We start from the raw sequence: 19,294 nt of genomic DNA, 5'->3' as shown, positions 1-19,294 counted from the left end.
GGGAAGATCGCACATGCCACGGAGCGGCTGGGCCTGTGAGCCATGGCCACTGAGCCTGCGCGTCTGGAGCCTGTGCTCCGCAACGGGAGAGGCCACAGCAGTGAGAGGCCCTCGTACCAAAAAAAAAAAAAAGGGTGGGGGGGAATCAGGAGCTGGAAATGAAGGGAAATTCATTTATTCCACACATATTTATTTAGCTCCACAATGGGCTAGGCACCGTCTTAGGGGCTAGGAAAGCAGCAGCAAATGAAACTTACATTCCAGTAGCAAAAGAACAGGGAAAGCAAATGACACTGAACATTTGATATGCGAGTTGTAGTCCTGGGTCAGGAGAACCTCAGCAATGAGCTTGTCCCCTGGGGATTTTTTCAAGTACAATAATAAAGTATAACAAGCCCCGGTTATGTTGGCCTCTGTCAAGCTCTGTGCTCTGTTGGTAGGCATTACTAGCCCCATTTTAGAGATGTAATAAATAAGTCCTAGGAAAGTTAAGTCAGCTGAGCTTTGAACAGTTGTGTCGGAATCTAAAGCCTCTGTTCTTTCCTCTTTGTCATGTGGTCTCTCAGTGGCCTCAACATCTTGACCTAGAGCTCAGAGCAGCACCCTGCCCCCAGACCTCCTTCTCCCATCGAACTTCCCCAGTGGTGTGCTGGTAAGTAGTTAACAACCAGCTGTCTGGGGAAAAGGGCACTGATTGGTTGTATTTGCCAATTTCCATGGTGTAAATACTCTCACCTTGACCGACTTCATGTTACCAAGGTCACAACACTGAGTTGGGGAAAGATGAGCATTAGGTACCATTAAAGAGCATTGCTTTCACTGATTCACTAGACATTGAAAACCTCAAGAGCAAAGAGAATAGTAAAAGGGAGTAAAATAATTGGAAAGTGATGAATTTATTTCCAATTTAGTGAGCATTTATTACCCTTGTTTTTAATGTAATTTATTTCGATTTAAGTGGACATACTTTAATTTTTAATATTGGTTGTGCTTAAAAACCAGCTTGAAAATGGGACAGTAGATGCTTATGAGCTGTTAGGAGACGGCTCCACATCACCATTCTCTCCCTCAAAGGATTCTTTTCTCCTCATTCTGTTTCCTGGTGCTCACGCAGAAGTCTTCTTGGGTTCCTATTTCAAATTTCTCTCATCTTGACCTGTGGCCTTCCAGTTTATGATTTGCTCTGTTTTAATCTTTGAATCCCATGTTAGCCTCAAAAAAAGACTGAATCCTCTTTGAAAACACAACCTGCATTAGGCGACATTAAAGTTTCATCACCGAGTATTAGAAGCATCTGGGTTGAGTGGGGGAAGGTTTGTTCTGTGATGGTAAAATGGGTCTTGGACATTAAGAATTTTTCTATATTGGCCCAAATGAGTTTGACTTTTTTGTTTTCATTAGTTGGTAATGCTTTCCTAAATCCCCTACCCAAATATGACATTTCTATCCACCAAGCTAGGACTCTGGACCTAGTAGAATCCATTTGTATTCATTATAAACCTCCCTAAGGACTTATTTCAGCCTCTCCTTATATACATGAACCCCAAAGAACGAAGAGATTTTGAAAAGCATAAAGCAGAGACATTCTAACAAGCTGATGAAAAAACTGAAACATGAAAACTCTGACAGTAAGCGTGTCCTCTAAAATTAGGGTAAAGTTGATTTAGGTTTTCTAGTTAATTTTTGCACACTTTTAGGTTTTCAGGGCAATATATGTGATTTGTTTGTTCTGTGGATGGCTTATATTGAGTCCAGATTTCCAAATATGCTTCACTGAATAAACAGTACCCAGAGTATCTTTAAATTACAAGTATGGTAGTTTATTTTTAAAATCCCTCCACCCGAGCTGTGCTTGTCTTGAAGTTTTTATCTTCAAGTTTTTGAAAGACGCAGTACTTTCGCTCCTTCCTACAGGCTGTTTTTCACGGGAAAAGAGAAAACTGAGTTGGCAAAGCAAAAAGTTTCCAAACCACAGGGTGTCTGCTACTTGCATAATCACTGAAGCTAAAATTTCCATTTTCTACCCGGCGACCGGAGAACTTCTTTTCTGGTCAACCTGAAATGCAGACAAGAACGAAAATCTCCCATGGCCCATGGGCTGTGTTCTCAGCTTTTCTTGGTTCCACTTTGTGACTTTTCCTGTTTACAGTGTCTGTGCCCTCCCATTTTTTCTTTTCTTTTTTGACTCATCGATACTGTACCACGATACCTAAAAATACAGCCTAACGACTGGTTTTAAGTAAAGAGGATGTTTCTTTCTGGAAAAAAAAAAAAAAAAGCAGCAGAAATATCCTGCATGGTTTTCTGAAAATAAACATTTGACAGTCTCTCATCAGTGCCTCATCCGAGTTTCTAATTGGAAAACGAGGCAGAGTATGAATTTATACAGAGAACCCTGTTTTCATGAAGCTATGTCACCTGTTTTTCCCCTTGTTCTTTGGTGAGCTCCTTCTTGAACCTGGCTCAGCCCCTTATTAGCTGGGACCCTCGGGCAAGTCGCTTTCAACCTCTTGGGGTCTCAGCTTCTTTGGTGTAAAACAAAGGGCCAAAAATGTCTGCGTGGCAGGATGGTTGTGAGAATTCAATGGATAAAATGTACGCCAAAGCACAGGACATAGACAAGGCAGTCAACATATATTCGTTTCCGTTTTGTGTTGGTGAAAACAAGAGTAGCTAGTCCAGGACACCATTTGGTGGCCATCAGGTACAGAGCAAGAGTTTGCAAGAGTTTCCCCAGCTTTGTGCACACAGGCAGCTCCAAATGGTGGATTTGAGTTAATCTGTTGATTATCACTGAGAAATCAGAATGGAATTAATCTCCAGCTATTGGGTTGCCTGCTCTCTCCAGGGTTTCACTGGCAGTTTGAGTCTTCAGCTCTAGTGTGACAGTTTGACCTCTTAATAACCCAGCAGAACTTTTTCCTTAAGAAAAACAACCGTTGAACCAGCTTAAAATAACCATGTACAGTTAACATAATAGCACTCAACAGCTTACAAATCATTTCCACTAATTATAAGACTCACTGCAGTACGGTAGGGCTGATAAAGCGTGTCAGGCTTAGCACAGACCCTAACGCATCATCGGTGCCGATTAACTTGAGCGTATGACAGGTGATAGGACTGTCTTCTGAAGTAAACTTTAGGTTCAACCTGCATTAATACAAGAGACAAACAAAGCTAAATGAGATTGATTCTTACCCATTTTACAGGGGCAGAAATGGAGGTTTAGAGAGAGACTCTGATTTTCAGGCCATACTCTTAGTTACATGGCAAAGCTGGGACACAAACCCAAGCCTCCTGATTCTAAATCCTGTGTGCACCTCATTGACACCAGGCTGGTTTCTCCTGGTGGCCTTCCGTTCCAGACTTAGTAAGTTGTTCCCTTTCTCTCTCCCTCTCTCTCTCTCTTCCTCTCTCTCTCTCCCTTTCTCTCTCTCTTTCAAACCTGGCTTTTCTTTTCACCAGCCTTATGAGATCAGGAGATGATCTGATAAGGGATTGTCTTTTATGAGAATGCCTTCCCCGGGGAATGTCTGCTAAAGTTGACTGAAATTGCTTGCCAGGTTGGTGCTGAAGCCACAGAAATAGCTTTTCTTGTTTGCTTTTCTCCAGCCTCTGCCAGGCAGAAAGGGGGCTAGCAGTTGTATGCTAACATCCAGAAAACAGGGTTATCCCTCCAATCTCTCCTGGGAGCCACCCGTCAAGAGCAGTGGTCCAATTTAAGTTCTCCTCATCCACTTCCTGAAGTCACGTGCTTCCTGGGTAAGAAGTGAGTTTCGAAGTGCATTTTGCACGTGCTCAGAACTTAACTGCATTGCCAGTTGAGCTATTTGAGAGCCCTATTCTTATCTGAAAATACCTTGTTTAATTGTTTTTTTTTTAAATTTTATATTGGAGTATAATTGATTAACAGTGTTGTGTTAGAGACTTCTCTGGTGGTCCAGTGGGTAGGACTATGCGCTCCCAATGCAGGGGGCCCAGGTTTGATCTCTGATCGGGGAACTAGATCCCGCGTGTATGCCACAACCAAGAGTTCGCATGCCGCAACTAGGAAGTTCGCATGCCGCAATAAAAGATCCTGCATGGCAACTGGAGATCCTGCATGCCACAACAAGGATCCCACGTACGGCAACTACGACGTGGTGCAGCCTAAATAAATAAATATTTTTTAAAACACCAAAAAACAACAAACAATGTTGTATTAGTTTCAGGTGTACGGCAAAGTGATTCAGTTATACATATACATGTATCTAGTCTTTTTCAAATTCTTTTCCCGTTTAGGTTATTACAGAATATTGAGCAGAATTCCCTGTGCTATACAGTAGGTCCTTGTTGGTTATCTGTTTTAAATATAGCCTTGTGTACATGTCATTCCCAAACTTCTAATCTATCCCTACCCTACCACCATTGTTCTTTTCTTCTCCTTATCTCTAGAGCAGTTGTTCTCAACCAGGGATGATTTTGTCCTCCGGGAGACATTCGGCAGGGTCTGGAGACATTGGCTGTTGCAAGGAGGGAGGGAGTACTGGCATCTGTTGGGTAGAGGCAGGGGTGCTGCTAAACATCCTACAGTGCACAAGGGCACCCCCCCAAGCAAAGAATTAACTGGCCTCAAATGTCAGTAGTGCCAACGTTGAGAAATCCCACTGTAGGACAAGCTCCAGAGACAGTGCCCTGTGGATCTCGTTTGCAAATATATACTAGTATCGAGAACAGTGCTCGCATTTTGGAGGTGCTCGGTAAATATTGGTTGAGTGAATGAATGAACACACGATCTGGAGCTTCTCCACATTGAATTAATGGCACTGTGTGCTAGACTGCATCTTAAGACTAGAATAACAGAGTTAGGCCCAGGCAGCCACCTAACCGATAGGTAATCATCCTACACCCAGAGTGTTCACATAAGCAGGACAGGGCTGGCAGCACAAGAGGCAGGGGTTAATTCCATCCTGATACTCACTGAAAATCATTAACAAACACATTAGCGGCCGCCCATATTTCTTCAGTGTATGGCCAGGAGGAAAGGTGATTACGAAAACCTTTGCAAACCTCTGACCTTGCTTTCAGATAGTGGCAGGAACCAAGCAGCTGTGGTTTGGTGAATCTAGATCAAGCTTTTCCAGAACATGCTTGGTGATCAAGATGATATGTAAAATGCCTAAGCTATGTGTGATTTAATATATAAGACTAATAGGTGGGGGCTTCCTTGGTGGCGCAGTGGTTAAGAATCCGCCTGCCAATGCAGGGGACACGGGTTCGAGCCCTGGTCCGGGAAGATCCCACATGCCAGGGAGCAACTAAGCCCATGCGCCACAACCACTGAGCCTGCGCTCTAGAGCCTGTGAGCCACAACTACTGAAGCCCCTGAGCCACAACTACTGAGCCTGCGCTCTAGAGCCCGCAAGCCACAACTACTGAAGCCCATGAGCCACAACTACTGAGCCTGCGCTCTAGAGCCCATGAGCCACAACTACTGAAGCCCGTGTGCCACAACTACTGAGTCTGAGCTCTACAGCCCGCGAGCCACAACTACTGAGCCTGAGCTCTACAGCCCGTGAGCCACAACTACTGAGCCCGCGAGCCACAACTACTGAAGCCTGTGCGCCTAGAGCCGGTGCTCTGCAACAAGAGAAGCCACCACAATGAGAAGCCCGCGCACTGCAATGAAGAGTAGCCCCTGCTCACCGCAACTAGAGAAGGCCCGCACACAGCAATGAAGACCCAACGCAGCCAAAAATAAATAAATAGATAGATAAATAAATAAATAAATACTTCTAAAAAAACAAAAGACGAATGGGTGGGAAATAACGTTGTAACAGAAGTCGTGTAACACGGCCATGCAGGGCAAACTGCAAATCAGATGCCTGAATTTAAGTCCTACTCTGCCTCCTTCTAGCTCTTCGACCCAGTGGAGACCTGTGGGCTGGGGTCCGTCAGTTACCTTCTCTGAACCTCAATTTTCTCACCTACACAGTGAAGCAGGATTGGAATCTACCTCACAGGGTTGTCATGAGAGAATTTAAAAGGCCCATGTAAATAAAAGAAAGGTCTCTGGAAAGAGCCAGCCCACCGCAACAGTTACTTACTAACATTTTTTCTAAGGCAGATTACTCAGCTACTCAATTTCATATTTGGTTAACTGAATTCTCCCCTTCTTTTTCACTCTCCCCACCCCGGCCCATTTTCCTTTCCTCTTCTGCTTCTTTTATGCCACGGGTGCTTTTTCCTTACTTACTGTCTCTCGTTTTCCTACTCCAGTCCCAGTGAACCTGCAAGGGACGCCCAAGAGTCCTACTTTGATACGACTAATGGTCCTGAGATTCTACCCCAGGTCACAGCAACGTGACCCTAGATAAGTTACTGAACCTCTCTGCCCTTCAGTTTTGCCACCTATAAAATCTCAACAATAAAACTTCTTCCTCCTAGGGTTGTTCACAGCATGAAGGAAGATACTACCCACATGAAGTGCTTAGCACTCGTGCGACATGTCCTACATGCTTCCTAGAAGCTAGGAGAATGGTTGGTTGATAGTGAAAAAAGAAGTTCCCAGTGATTGCACACTGGGAGGGCAGGCACCGTCTTGAAAGACCTTGAGGGGAAATCGCAGCTGACTGGGATTGGAGACATCTGTGTCAGTCTAGGCCATTCTCTGAATGAGAGTGTCAATAGCTCATATTCACTCAGCACCCAGAGATGATATAAAGGGACCCTGTTCAGCTGGAGTTGACATCATGTGGGTGAAATCTAAAACCCTGTCCACTCAATAGATCCCAAAGTAAGAACGTCCTAGATACGTCCCTCTCTCCAATTCCTCCAGGATGTCTCATCTCGTGAGGAATTAATAGCTCACCTTGTTCTCTGGGTGGAAAGCTTGTTTTTTAAATGTGTAAGTCTGTCTGGGTCAAGGCTTGAGAGGTGTTTTTGGAACATCCTCACTTTACATTATGCTCTACATGTTTAAATCACTTGTGAATATTTCATTGGTACCTGTGTCTAGACTCTGACCAGTTAAAGTATTCCTCCCCTGAGCAGAGATTTATTGCCCACATTTTACTGTGTACCAGGCCCTGTTCCAGGCCCTGGGGATACAATGGTAAACAAATCAACCAAGGCCTCTCCCGTGGAGTTTACATTCTGGTGGTGAAAGATAGAGGATAAACAAACAACAACCAAAAAGAAATACTAGCTACAAAGAAAATAAAGCAGTGTGGTATGAGAGACAGTGTCCAGGCTGTACTTTACACTGAGGATAGGGAAGGCCTTTTGGGGATGGTGACATTTGATTTAACATCTAAAAGATGCAAAAGCACCCAGTCGTGCTGTGATCTGGGAAAAGAGCATTCCAGACAGAGGGAACAGCATATGCAAAGTCTCAAAGTAGGAACAAGCCTTTATTCTGAGGAAGAAAAGAAGGTCGGGAGTTCCCTGGCGGTCCAGGGTTAATACTCTGCGCTTCCATTACATGGGGCGTGGGTTCGATTCCTGGTCCGGGAACTAACATCTCACATGCGGCGTGGCCAAATAAATAAATATAAAGATAAGAAAAAGGAAAAGGTCAGTATGGCTGGTGTGTCCAGGCAAGGCAGATGGGTTGGACATTAAGTTAGAGAGGGTGGTGAGTCAGGTTACATGGACCCTGTGAGCGGGGCAAGGAGTCGGATTCTCCATTGTATGGCTTGAGAAGCCCCTGGGCGTTTTTAAGCAGAGAAGTGAAGGGATTGGATCTGTATTTTGAAGAGATCATTCACAGGGCCATACGGAAATTGGACTCAGAAGCACCAAGCCTGGTTAGGTAGCTGATTTTGCACACATCCAGGCAAGATTAGACTCTAATGATGATGGTGGATAGGTCATCCCACAAAAAATCTTGGATGTCATTTTAATGAGACAGGTCCTCTTTTGCTGAACTTTCAGAAAAGGTCAAAAGGGAATGAGAGAGAGGAAATGAAGCTCGCTGCTTCCTTACCAAGCTTTTATATTTCCGTGTTCCAAAGAGCTACTAAAGCAAAACCAAAGTAGGCTGGGCTTCTGGTCCTTTTTTGGTATTTCCTGTTGCTTTCTAAGCTGCCCCCAGTCATTAGGAATGATCCCACCCTGCCCTATCTTGACTTGCCTTAGGGGGTTTTTTGGGTTTTATTTCGTTTGTTTTTTGTTTGTTTTACCGATTCTCTGCTCTCGTCTCCTGAATCAGGTAGTGGGATTGGGATTTGGTGGGGCGTGAGGGTGAAGTTCACACAGACTTGAACCCCACTATAGGCTGCACATCAGCGCACCCCATGAAGCCAGAGTTCTCGCCAGTTCTCACTTCCCTTCTGATCTTCCTCATTTAACCACTGACCAGATGGAGAAGGTCCTTCCACCAGCACTCAGCGCTTAGCCTCTGAGGACCTGCTCTATCATCTGGGGAGCAAACGCAGGGCAGCCACTGAGGTGGGAGTTTTAATCCAACATGCACAATTTTAACCTCCGATTTCCGGAGGTTGAAGACGGGAGAGGGTGGTGGGAAGGGTATCAAGTCTGGGTGGGTGTCAAGCGAAACTTTCCAAAGAGATCAATTTCTTACATGTTTTTCTATTCCACGCGAGGCATTGCTGCTATTAGCTGTCACTGGGTAGGGGCCAAATCCGAAACTGCTCTGATGGTCTCTGTGGGGCTCAAAGGTGATTTTGAATGTGTAGGTATAATCATTGTGATCCATGAACAGCTCCCTTCAAATATAACGCCTGTGGATGAAATTAGAAGAGAAAGCTTCAGTGGGAGTCATGTTTGAAAATAAGTAAGAAATGCCCAGTTTTTTTTTCTTTTTATGTTTACGGTATTTTTAAAAAACTAAAAGAAACATCCATTTGTTGGGAAAAGAAGTGCATTTGCATAAGGTGGTATTTAGCAGCTGAGTAACCTCATGCTTACCTCATGTCGGGCCTGGAAGACAGAGTCCTGAGTTTTATTATGTAAGTTTCAGGTGTACAACATAGTGATTCACAATTTTTAAAGATTATGTTGCATTTAAAGTTACTATAAAATATTGGCTATATTCCCTGTGCTGTACAATATATCCTTGTAGACTTTTTTTTTTCTCCGATATGCGGGCCTCTCACTGTTGTGGCCTCTCCCGTTGCGGAGCACAGGCTCTGGACATGCAGGCTCAGCGGCCATGGCTCACGGGCCCAGTCGCTCCGCGGCATGTGGGATCTTCCCGGACCGGGGCACGAACCCGTGTCCCCTGCACCGGCAGGTGGACTCTCAACCACTCCGCAACCAGGGAAGCCCCCTATTCATTTTATACACAGTAGTTTGTACCAGTGAATCCCCTACCCTATCTTGCCCCTCCCTCTTTTCCTCTCCCCACTGGTAACCACTAATTTGTTCTCTATATCTGTGAGTCTGTTCCTTTTTTCCTATATTCACTAGTTCGTTTTATTTTTTAGGTTCCAGAGTCCTGAGTTTTAATCCTGGGGCTCACATTGACTTGCTGTGTGGCACCAGGCACATCTTTCCTTAATTTCCCCACGTTCCAAATAAGCGGTGGTGATTAGATCCCTTCTAAGACTCTAAGTTCTACAATTCTAACTAATTCTAGTCAAATGATTTTGCCCTGGAACTGAGATGACTTTTCACACCTGCTTTATGACGCATTGTTTTTCCCTTTCTACCCACTCATCTCCTCTCCTGAAAATGGGCTCCGTGGGAAGGCTTTCCCACAATTTGTCACTTTATAGTGTAGGGAGTACCTAGTGGGTAGCTAAGTGGTTAAGAGCTTGGACTTTGAGTCTGGGTCTAGTTCTGCCATTTATGTATCTTGTTATTTATAATCTCTCTAGTAACCTCCTTCTCCTGTGTTATTGGGAGATAAGATTACCTGTCTCATGTGAGTATCACAAGGGCTTGCATATGTTAATACATGTAAAGTGATTAGTGCAGTGCCTGGAATGTAGAAAGCGTCTGCTGGTTGTGTTGCTAGTGCTATTATTAAAATACCTAGCCAGGGACTTCCCTGGCAGTCCAGTGGTTAAGAATCCGTGCTTCTACTGCAGGGGGCATGGGTTTGATCCCTGATTAGGGAACTAAGATCCCGCATGCCACGTGATGCAGCCAAAAATACATAAATAAATAAAATGCCTAGCCAGGTGGCAGGGTCATGGAAGGACACAGGAACTAGTGTTCCCCTCTCTCTTTTTATTTCTGCTCCATCATCTCTGGAGAATGTTTCCACCATGTACTTTTTAACTTTACCTGTCATTTATCTTCTTTAAAATGGGTTCGTAATATTCCTCCCATTAAAAAGCTTTTTCTTTTTTAAATGGGAGGATAAATGGATTACAGAAAAGTTTAGCTGTTTGCTTGTTAATTTTAAAGCACGTGGGGACTATAATAAATGTGGTCCTCAGAAGCGGTATATTTCACTCTCAAGAGTGTCAGATTAAAAGCTGTCAGGACGTTGCTTGTGAGGTTTGGAAAGACTGAGTAACTTTTTTAAGGTAACAGAGGTAGTAAGAGATAAAATATGATTGTGAGCCCAAGTCTGGCTTAGAACGCTTGTACAAGTTCCATCATTTCTCAGGCCTCAGTTTCCTGGTGCTTGAAATGAGGATGCCTGCTTTCATAGGCTTGTGTAGAGATTGAAATAGTATTTTTTTAAAAGAAGAGAACATGAATGGTATTTTCATTCTGAAGTCTCTTCTGTTTTTCTCTTGCCATCACATAAATGCATTGGTTCACACTTGGTTCACACATAGCTTGGATTTGAAATTTTATCCCCGTTAACTTTGTTAGAAACCCTGTTACACTGGAAGGTCTGGATTAGGACTACCTGACTTTTGGTCAGTTATTTTGGAATACTTTATGTTAATGAGGGTCAGGTATCAAATCCTTTGCCTGGTGCACAGCAGGCCTTCCTTTGACGTTTGGTTGTGTCTCTTCCCTGGTACAGAGTGAACTTGAATGTAGTTTTCTTATTCACATAGTAGGACTCCCAGGAACCTGGCAGCTAATACACATGCGTGAGCCAGAGACCACCAACACTACCTACAGAGGGGGCTGTTCTGCCCTACCCTGGCCACATGTGGCCATGAAGGAAATCCAGCCCAGTGTTTCTAGACCTTACCATCTAAATTTTTTTAAAATGGCATCTCCTGATTTCTAATAGCAGCAACTGAAATTTATTCATAAGCATTGTTTTGACCAACAAGATACATCCACCACCTTTCAACTTTTGATTTAAGTGACAAGGGCAGGTTTTTCTGTGGTTATTAATGATCAAATTAGCCCTTTGAGCTCCCGGAGGAGCCATCCTCCCATGTAGGAAAGGGCTTGGTGAGGACTGTGGGCTCAGATATGCCAGGATTCAAGTGTGCCAGTGTGGGCATAAAACTGTAGCAGTTTCTCCCCAGTTCATCTGCACTGCCCTTCTCCAGTTTGTGTGTGTGTATCATCACATCACATGGTGGGGTGTTTGTTTAGTCCCTTCCCCGGGCCCCCCACCCCAGATGTCAGCCTCTCTCTTGGCTGCTGTATTGTCCGTGATGGGAGTATCAGTGATTCTGAGCAGATGATTTTACCATATGAATGACATCATCCGGGGAGTGTGTCCTCTGGGATCTTTTGCCTTAGTTTAGGTATAGATACCTGTGGTGTCGTATGAAGATGCTTTTAGTTGCAATAAGCAGACTCCAACTCAAGTTAGCTTAAGAGAGGGAGGCAGGGAAAAAGTGGATTCATTGAAGGAATACAGGGATGTTTTATGGAACTCAAGAACAAGGATTCTGGATAAACCGTAATGGAAAAGAGTATTAAAAAGTATGTACTCATGTGTGTAACTGAGTCACTTTGCTGTACAGCAGAAATTAACACAACATTGCAAATCAACTATACGTCAATTAAAAAATAAATTAAAAAAAAAAAGAACAGGATTCACCCAGACCAGTGGAACGGGCTAGAAGTGACTGGAAAGACGTAGGGACCCTGACAGCAATTCTGAAGCTTTTCCTCTTAGGCTGCGTGATTTCTCTGGCCTCCTTCTAGCTCCCTGTCTTCTTCATTCTCTCTGCAGATGGTTTTCCTTTCTCTCCACATGCAGCAGACAGTGGCTGCCCCACAACCACCATATTTTCATCCACTCAGACTCAATTCCAGATTCCCTGGACTGAGGTTCTGACTGGCCCAGCTTAGGTCAGGTGTCTTTGCCCTCATCCAATCAACTGAGGCCAAAGGGGTAGAATCAAGTTGTACAGACATGGGCACCACTGCCCATGGTTGTCATGAGGTGGACAGATACACCTAAAAAAAAATTCACTATTAAACTCTCTAGGATAAAATTGTGTGTTGACAAAAGGCACATTGACTAGATCAAGGGAGATCCAAAGAAAACCAGAAAGGAGAAAGGATGTTTTTTTAAATCAGGAAATAAATTCATTTGGGTTGTGCAACAGCAGAATACCTTGCAATGTTTTATGAGTTTTGACATATCCCTTAATGGATTCATATTGTTTCCGTGGATCTTCTGAGTATTATTTGATTGTTCTGTAGGGCATGTACTTAGGGTTTGCTTGTGTGGGTTTTACAAAAGAGATTAAATGATTTAAACTGACACATTGATTGATTTCCTCCTGTAGTATAGAGGAGTAGAAAAAAGATGACTTTTTTTTTTTTCAGTTAGACATTAATTCAAATTTTACCTTGCTTTTTTCTTGCCCAGGCAAATTTGAATGATTAACCTTAAACTCTGTACCTTGACTTCCTTGTCTGTAAAATGGGGATGTTGCCATATTGTAGATTTTTGTGGAGCTTTAATGAGATAATTTCCATAAAGTTCCCAGTTTCGTGCCTGAGACAAAGATTGGTTCCCTTTCCTCTTGCCACCAGAGATGTGTATGTGACCTGGCTTTACAGAGTTTGAGGGCATAATCAGTGGCCATGGGGCAACGTAAAGCTTCCCACTTACCTCTTAGCGCTACTTCTGAGGTTCCTATGGGCCACATCTCCGTTCTAGTCAACTGAGCTACTTTCTAGACTTTTAGAGCAGAGCTCAATCAAACATGTAAGTAAGATATTGTAATTAGTATTTTTCACATTAAAAACAGATTGCTTATCCCACTCTGAGACTCAATTTTCTCATCTGTTGAATTGGGGACAACAACCCCAATCCCAGGAGGTGACTATGCAGCTCAGAGATAAGATTATAAACACCTAGAGCAATGCTAAGTATGTAGTTGGTTCTCAGTAATGGAAGAAATTTTCTTTTTAAATTGGGATTATATGTATCTGAGTTTACATGTCTTATAGTTTTGTTTTGTTTTGTTCAGTTTTTTGCCAAGTCATGGTGACTTGCAGGATCTTAGTTCTACGACCAGGGATTGAACCTGGGCCCCTGGCAATGCAAGTGCTGGGTCCTAACCACTGGACTGCCAGGGAATTCCCAAGGTCTTATAGTTTTGTACAACACCTAAGAGACACAGTGCTGCCGATGCTTTTCAAAAGTAACCCAGCAATTCCACATGCATGGACAAAGCTGGATGTGCAAAATTTAATGTGACGTTGCTTATGACAGCAAAAGGCTAGAAACAGTCTAAGTGTTTCTCAGCAGGAGACTCATTAAATACGTCTGCACGATGATTTGATACTATAGAACCTTTATAAAGAATGAGGTCGGTCTATATGTGTTGACATTGGAAAGATTTCCAAGAAATATTGAATTAAAAAAGCAAGGGGCAAAACAGTAAGTATAGCATAGTTCCACTTCAATTGAAAAAAACCATACACATATAAATATGCATATACACAGACACCGCAGTCACACACACACACACAAATATTAAGAGCGCCTGCTTCGGGACTTCCCTGGTGGTCCAGTGGTTAAGAATCTGCCTGCCAATGCAGGGAACATGGGTTCGAGCCCTGGTCCGGGAAGATCCCACATGCCAGGGAGCAACTAAGCCCGTGTGCCACAACTACTGAGCCTGCGCTCTAGAGCCCGCGAGCCACAACTAAAGCCCGTGTGCCTAGAGCCCGTGCTCTGCAACAAGAGAAGCCACCACGGTGAGAAGCCCACGCACCACAACAAAGAGTAGCCCCCGCTCGCCGCAACTAGAGAAAGTCCACATGCAGCAATGAAGATCCAATGCAGCCAAAACTAAATAAAAATAAATATTTTTAAAAAGTCAAAAAAAGAGTACCTGCTTCATTTCAAAATATGTTCAATATAATATTAAAGTAAAACATTTAACATGAGAATATGTTTTTTTAACATGTACATGTATATATCTGAAAATCCATCTAAAGATGGTCTGTGAGGATTCTCCTCAATCTGACAGAGTGGTAATTTCCGCAGGTAGAAAGGTTTGGAGCATGAGTTACTCAAAGTTGATCTTTGCATTTTATGCATTGTTTAAATATTTTACAAGGAGTAATTTCCCAGTATTGCAGTTATAAGTGATAAAAAATTAAATATAATTACTAATTAATACATCGAATTGTTCTTAACTGCCTTAACTCTTCTTTTTTTAAAAGTATTTTTTAGCTGCGTTGTTATTTTTTAGTTGTGGCACACGAGATGTTTTGTTGCAGTGCGTGGGCTTCTCTCTAGTTGTGGCATGCGGGCACATGGGCTCATTAGTTGTGGCACGCGGGCTCCAGAGCACATGGGCTCAGTAGTTGTGGCACATGGGCTCTCTAGTTGCTCTAGTTGTGGTGCGCAGGCTTAGTTGCCCTGCGGCATGTGAGACCTTAGTTCCCCGACCAGGGATCGAACCGGTGTCGCTGCATCGCAGGATCGGTTCTTAACCACTGGACCACCAGGGAACTCCCTGTCTTAACTATTCTTAACTGTTAATTATGGTAGTGATATGAATACTACAAAGGAGGGCCAAAGTTTCAAAAATGGAGACTTTACATTTTAACTTTAGTATCATTTGTTTTTCATCCTATAATTATGCATGTATTGTGTTTATTAAAACACAACAATGAATAAAACCATCTTCATTTGGAAAATAAAATATTGATTCAAGGAAAAGTATAGTAGTTTCCTCTGGGAAGGAAACTTCCTTTTCATAGTATAATTTTGTGTGTTGTATAGGTGTTGTTTTTTCAATATATTGAGTGGTTTTTGCTTTTCATTCTTTTTTCTTTTAAATCTAAGAGCTAAAAAAATTAAAATAGGGACTTCTCTGGTGGCACAGTGGTTAAGAATCCACCTGCCAATGCAGGGGACACGGCTTCAAGCCCTGGTCCGGGATGATCCCACATGCCGCGGAGCAACTAAGCCCGCGAGCCACAACTACTGAGCCCACGCACCTAGAGCCGGTGCTCTGCAACAAGAGAAGCCACGGCAATGAGAAGCCCGCGCACTGCAACAAAGAGTAGCCCCCTCTCACCACAACTAGAGAAAGCCTACACACAGCAACAAAGACCCAACGCAGCCAAAAAAATATACAATAAAAATAAATAAATAAATAAAAATAAGTGCAAGAGCTGATGCCGTATAATAAATCTGTTTATGACCAAACCTGTTGATTAACTCAACTGATGGCATTTTTAGGCTGAGCACATCACACGTAAAAGAAATGGTAAATCAAGTTGAAGGGTTTGCCTGCCAGCCCCAGCCTGATGCCACTCTTGCTGTCTTGTCTCCACAGATGACAGAAGGCAGGCACTGCCAGGTGCACCTCCTGGATGACAGGAGATTGGAGCTGCTGGTTCAGGTAGGTGATGCCACATAGGGACAAGCCATCCTGGTTCCCTCTGTAGGCCTTGTGGCCTATGTTCAGCCTGCTTGCTTATCTGTGCCTCAGAGCCAGTGACACAGGATTGCTTATGGGGGATAAAGCGTCAAAGCAAGGAAACGTAGCTGTATTTAAGAGTAACTAGAGACTGGTGACAGGATTCAGAGATGCTTGGATTGCAGTCTGAGCTTTGACACTCAGTAGCTGTGTGACCCTGGGCAAGTGACTTGACTTCTCTGAATCACCTCTTGTTGGTAAACTGAAGACCATAATGCTTCCCTGAAAGGGTTTTTGTGAGCTGAGACTCGTCATTCTGCCACTTTCCTGTCACATGGCATGGTCCAAGTTAAATACCCAGTTTCAACAGCTGTGAACTGGGATTAAGATTGCCTAATATTCCTCTCAGAAATTATGGTTAAAATCATACTAGATTAATCCCAAGCTCCCAATCCTTCCCTCCCCCGCCCTCCCCCTTGACAGCCACAAGTCTATTCTCTATGTCTGCAAGTCAGCTTGGGAGCTTGGGAGCTTGGGATTAGCAGATACAAACTCGTAGATACAGGATGGATAAACAAGGTCCTACTGTATAGCACAGGGAACTATATTCAATATCCTGTGATAAACCATAGAGGAAAAGAATATTAAAAAAGCATATATATATATATATATGTATATGTATAACTGAGTCAATTTGCTGTACAGTAGAAATTAACACAACATTGTAAATCAACTGTACTTCAGTATAATTAAAAAAACATCAAACTACATTATATATGTGAACTAAATCTCTGCAAAACACATGGGACTATATGAGTGATGATATCTTAATTATTGATGCTTCTGTCTTTATTCACCCAACACTCTGGACCCAGAATCTTAAACGACCGTGGAAGTGCCTGATGACAGCCACACCTAAAGCCGTGGCTAGAATTCCCTCCCTTCACCAAACCTAAATTCTTCTCCTTTCTGGGGCTGTGCCGAGCCCACTCTGTACAGGCTTCAATTAGAATGAAAATAGCACATCAATCATAGTTTCACCAGAGTAGACCTTTTGGTCTAGATTTCTATTCTTTTCTTTTTTCTTTTCCTTTAACTTTTTTTCTTTCTTCTTTTTTTATCATGACTGTTCTTTCTTCCCCAACAACAAACATCCAACCCTCAAACTACCATAATGAGCCCTAAAACGTGTGGCTCAGAGGTCAAAAGAAGTCCCCCTAGAATGCCTCCCTGCAAATCCCCCTTTCCTTCCCCAGTCTCTGCAAATCCACCATCTGCTCTCACTCTGGACACTGGCTGATGACAAACCATGCTTCTTCCCACCAGAGCCAGTGCTTCCCAAAAGCTTATAGACTAGATCCTTCCTCTAATGAGGTGCCCAGTAAGTACTGGTGATGATGATCTGCACGATGGATACAATTACTCCATCCCAGGAGAGAAGTGCAAAGCTTAGTCTTTGGATTCAGACAAAACTGGGTTCAAATCAGGTCCTTAACTAACTGGAACATCAAGCAAGGTGCTTGACTGCTCTTGGCCTTTGTTGGCTCATCTATAAAATGGCAGGAACCCCTACTTCATAGACTCTTTGTAAGGATTAAAATGAAATAATGGGTAGAAGGAGTCCAGCACAGTAGACAGTCACTATTATTATTATTGTGGTGGTGTTGTTGTTGTTAGTTCTCTCTGGGTCTTGAGCCTTTGGGTCTTGACCCTCCTCAGTTGACCAAGCCAAGTTATTCCTACAGTCTAGGCGGTGTTTAATATTCTTTGTCTTGATCACTAGCACCATACTATATATAAAAGAGCATTTTTTCCAAAACAATGCATTGGTGCATACACTTTTACTTTAGAGGAAAAAATAAGGTGCTGGACGGAATTGCAAATATATCAAAATGATGATCTCAGCAGTGTTCCTGTTCCCATTTCCCCCCCTTCCCGAACCCTTAGAGAATGGTCTATAGTAGATTAAGCAACAAAAGGGCACGGGCATCCGAAAACAAACAAACAAAGGCTGCTTTAAACTGTTTGGGACAGAGGAAAGTGGTAGCAGTAAGAGAGAGAGGGGACCAAATTGTTCCTAATCCTATTTTTATCTTAATAGCCCAAACTTTTATCAAGAGAGTTGCTGGACCTCGTGGCTTCGCATTTCAGCCTGAAAGAAAAGGAGTATTTTGGAATCACGTTTACAGATGACACGTAAGAGTTTTCCTATTTTTACCTTTTGTCTGGGTTACCTATGTGCGTAACTCTCAACTGGCAAAAGCAGGGGCAGGGGGAGCGCTGCAAGAATTAGAATACGTCCTGCTTAGCTAAAGATTTCTTAATACAGGTTTTTCTTTAGAACTCTGGTAAAAGGAGAAGAAAGGGAATATTGATCATTCTAAGAACTCAGAACATTGTCCCAAGTGCCTTAGCAATTTGTTGCAGTGAGTTTGTTATTCTAGATGATAGTCTGTCGTCACATTTCTTTGAATGCAGTTGTGCTTGCTTATTTAGCTTATGTACCGGGGATAGAAACGCTAGTGTCATCTACTCATATCTTGAAACCGAATTAATGTTTGGATGTGGTGGCCAGAAAGTTTAAAGGCGATTTTGGTGCCCACCTGATAAATATGTATATACTTGAATGATGGACGAAATTTCTAACTTCCACTTAGGCAGGCCCATTTTACGTAACCCTCATTTTTTTTCTTTTACTTACATTTTTAATGCTAACGTGGATATTGTGTATATTTTGGTATATGACAGTGAATTCACAAGAATTTAAAGCTCCGTGGAAGCTAAGGTGTTTAGTCTTACCAGCTCTTTTCTGCATGTGTGTATGTGTGTGTGTGTGCTTTATGGCAGCCTGACTTGCCTACGTTATATGCAGCTTGATATAGTAAATGATTTCTTCTCCCTTATGGGATAATTTGCAAAGAGCTCTTCAAATATTAAAATTCAAGAAAACGTGTTCCAGACACAAAATCTATTGGCCAACCACCCAGCCAGCATTCTTTCCGTAACTCTCAGTTTAAATGTTTTTCCATTCTTCATGTTAACCAGGCAGAAAATTACCTCAGGAAGGGGTTAATTTGCTTTTAACACTTTGTATGTACTGATTACTTCCAGCCTTGGTGGGCTGCAAGCTTAGGACCTCCTGGAAATGCCAGTGGGCTCAGGACTTGGGCTGGGCAAAAAAAACAAACAAAAAAACCCCAGACAGCTGAGTTGTCAGGAGACATAGAAAAACCTGAAAACTTTGATTTCAGACTCAAGATGTTTCCTGAATGTAGTTCAACAAAGCAGGAAAAAAGTGCACTCCACCTCACCCACTTCATCCCGAATCACAAAATTATCTGTTCACTCAACAGCAGTTTGAGACCTTGTCTGATCAGTCCTCTGCTGGATGAAATAGGAAATGCAGATGTCCATTGAGCACAGGCGCTAGCTGGAAAGACAAAACCAGTTCATGAGAATCAGTGATCAAACACACACATACAGGTTGAATCTGGATGTGACTGAAATCATAGCAAACAGCATTGACTTAAAACCATAAATACATGATGGCTAAGTTATATGGTAAAAACCATAAATACACA

At 42.9% G+C, this 19,294-nt stretch overlaps 1 protein-coding gene across 9 annotated transcripts in view; it reads left to right on the top strand.

Moving 5' to 3' along the window:
• The window catches only part of FRMD4B (FERM domain containing 4B), a 335,623-nt gene that overhangs the window by 191,551 nt on the left and 124,778 nt on the right, over positions 1-19,294 (top strand). For 8 of the 9 annotated variants that reach the window (XM_079933823.1, XM_079933827.1, XM_079933826.1 and 5 more), the window contains 2 exons: positions 15,630-15,695; positions 17,815-17,909. In XM_079933823.1, the coding sequence (XP_079789949.1) occupies positions 15,630-15,695; positions 17,815-17,909 (161 nt within the window). Of the gene's footprint in view, positions 1-566; positions 653-15,629; positions 15,696-17,814; positions 17,910-19,294 lie in introns of all 9 variants that reach the window. The other variant, XM_079933828.1, reaches the window with a different exon arrangement.

The sequence above is a fragment of the Stenella coeruleoalba genome (assembly GCF_951394435.1).
Source record: "Stenella coeruleoalba genome assembly, chromosome: 10".
NCBI lineage: Eukaryota > Metazoa > Chordata > Mammalia > Artiodactyla > Delphinidae > Stenella > Stenella coeruleoalba.
This window is presented reverse-complemented; position numbering and strand designations above follow the sequence as displayed.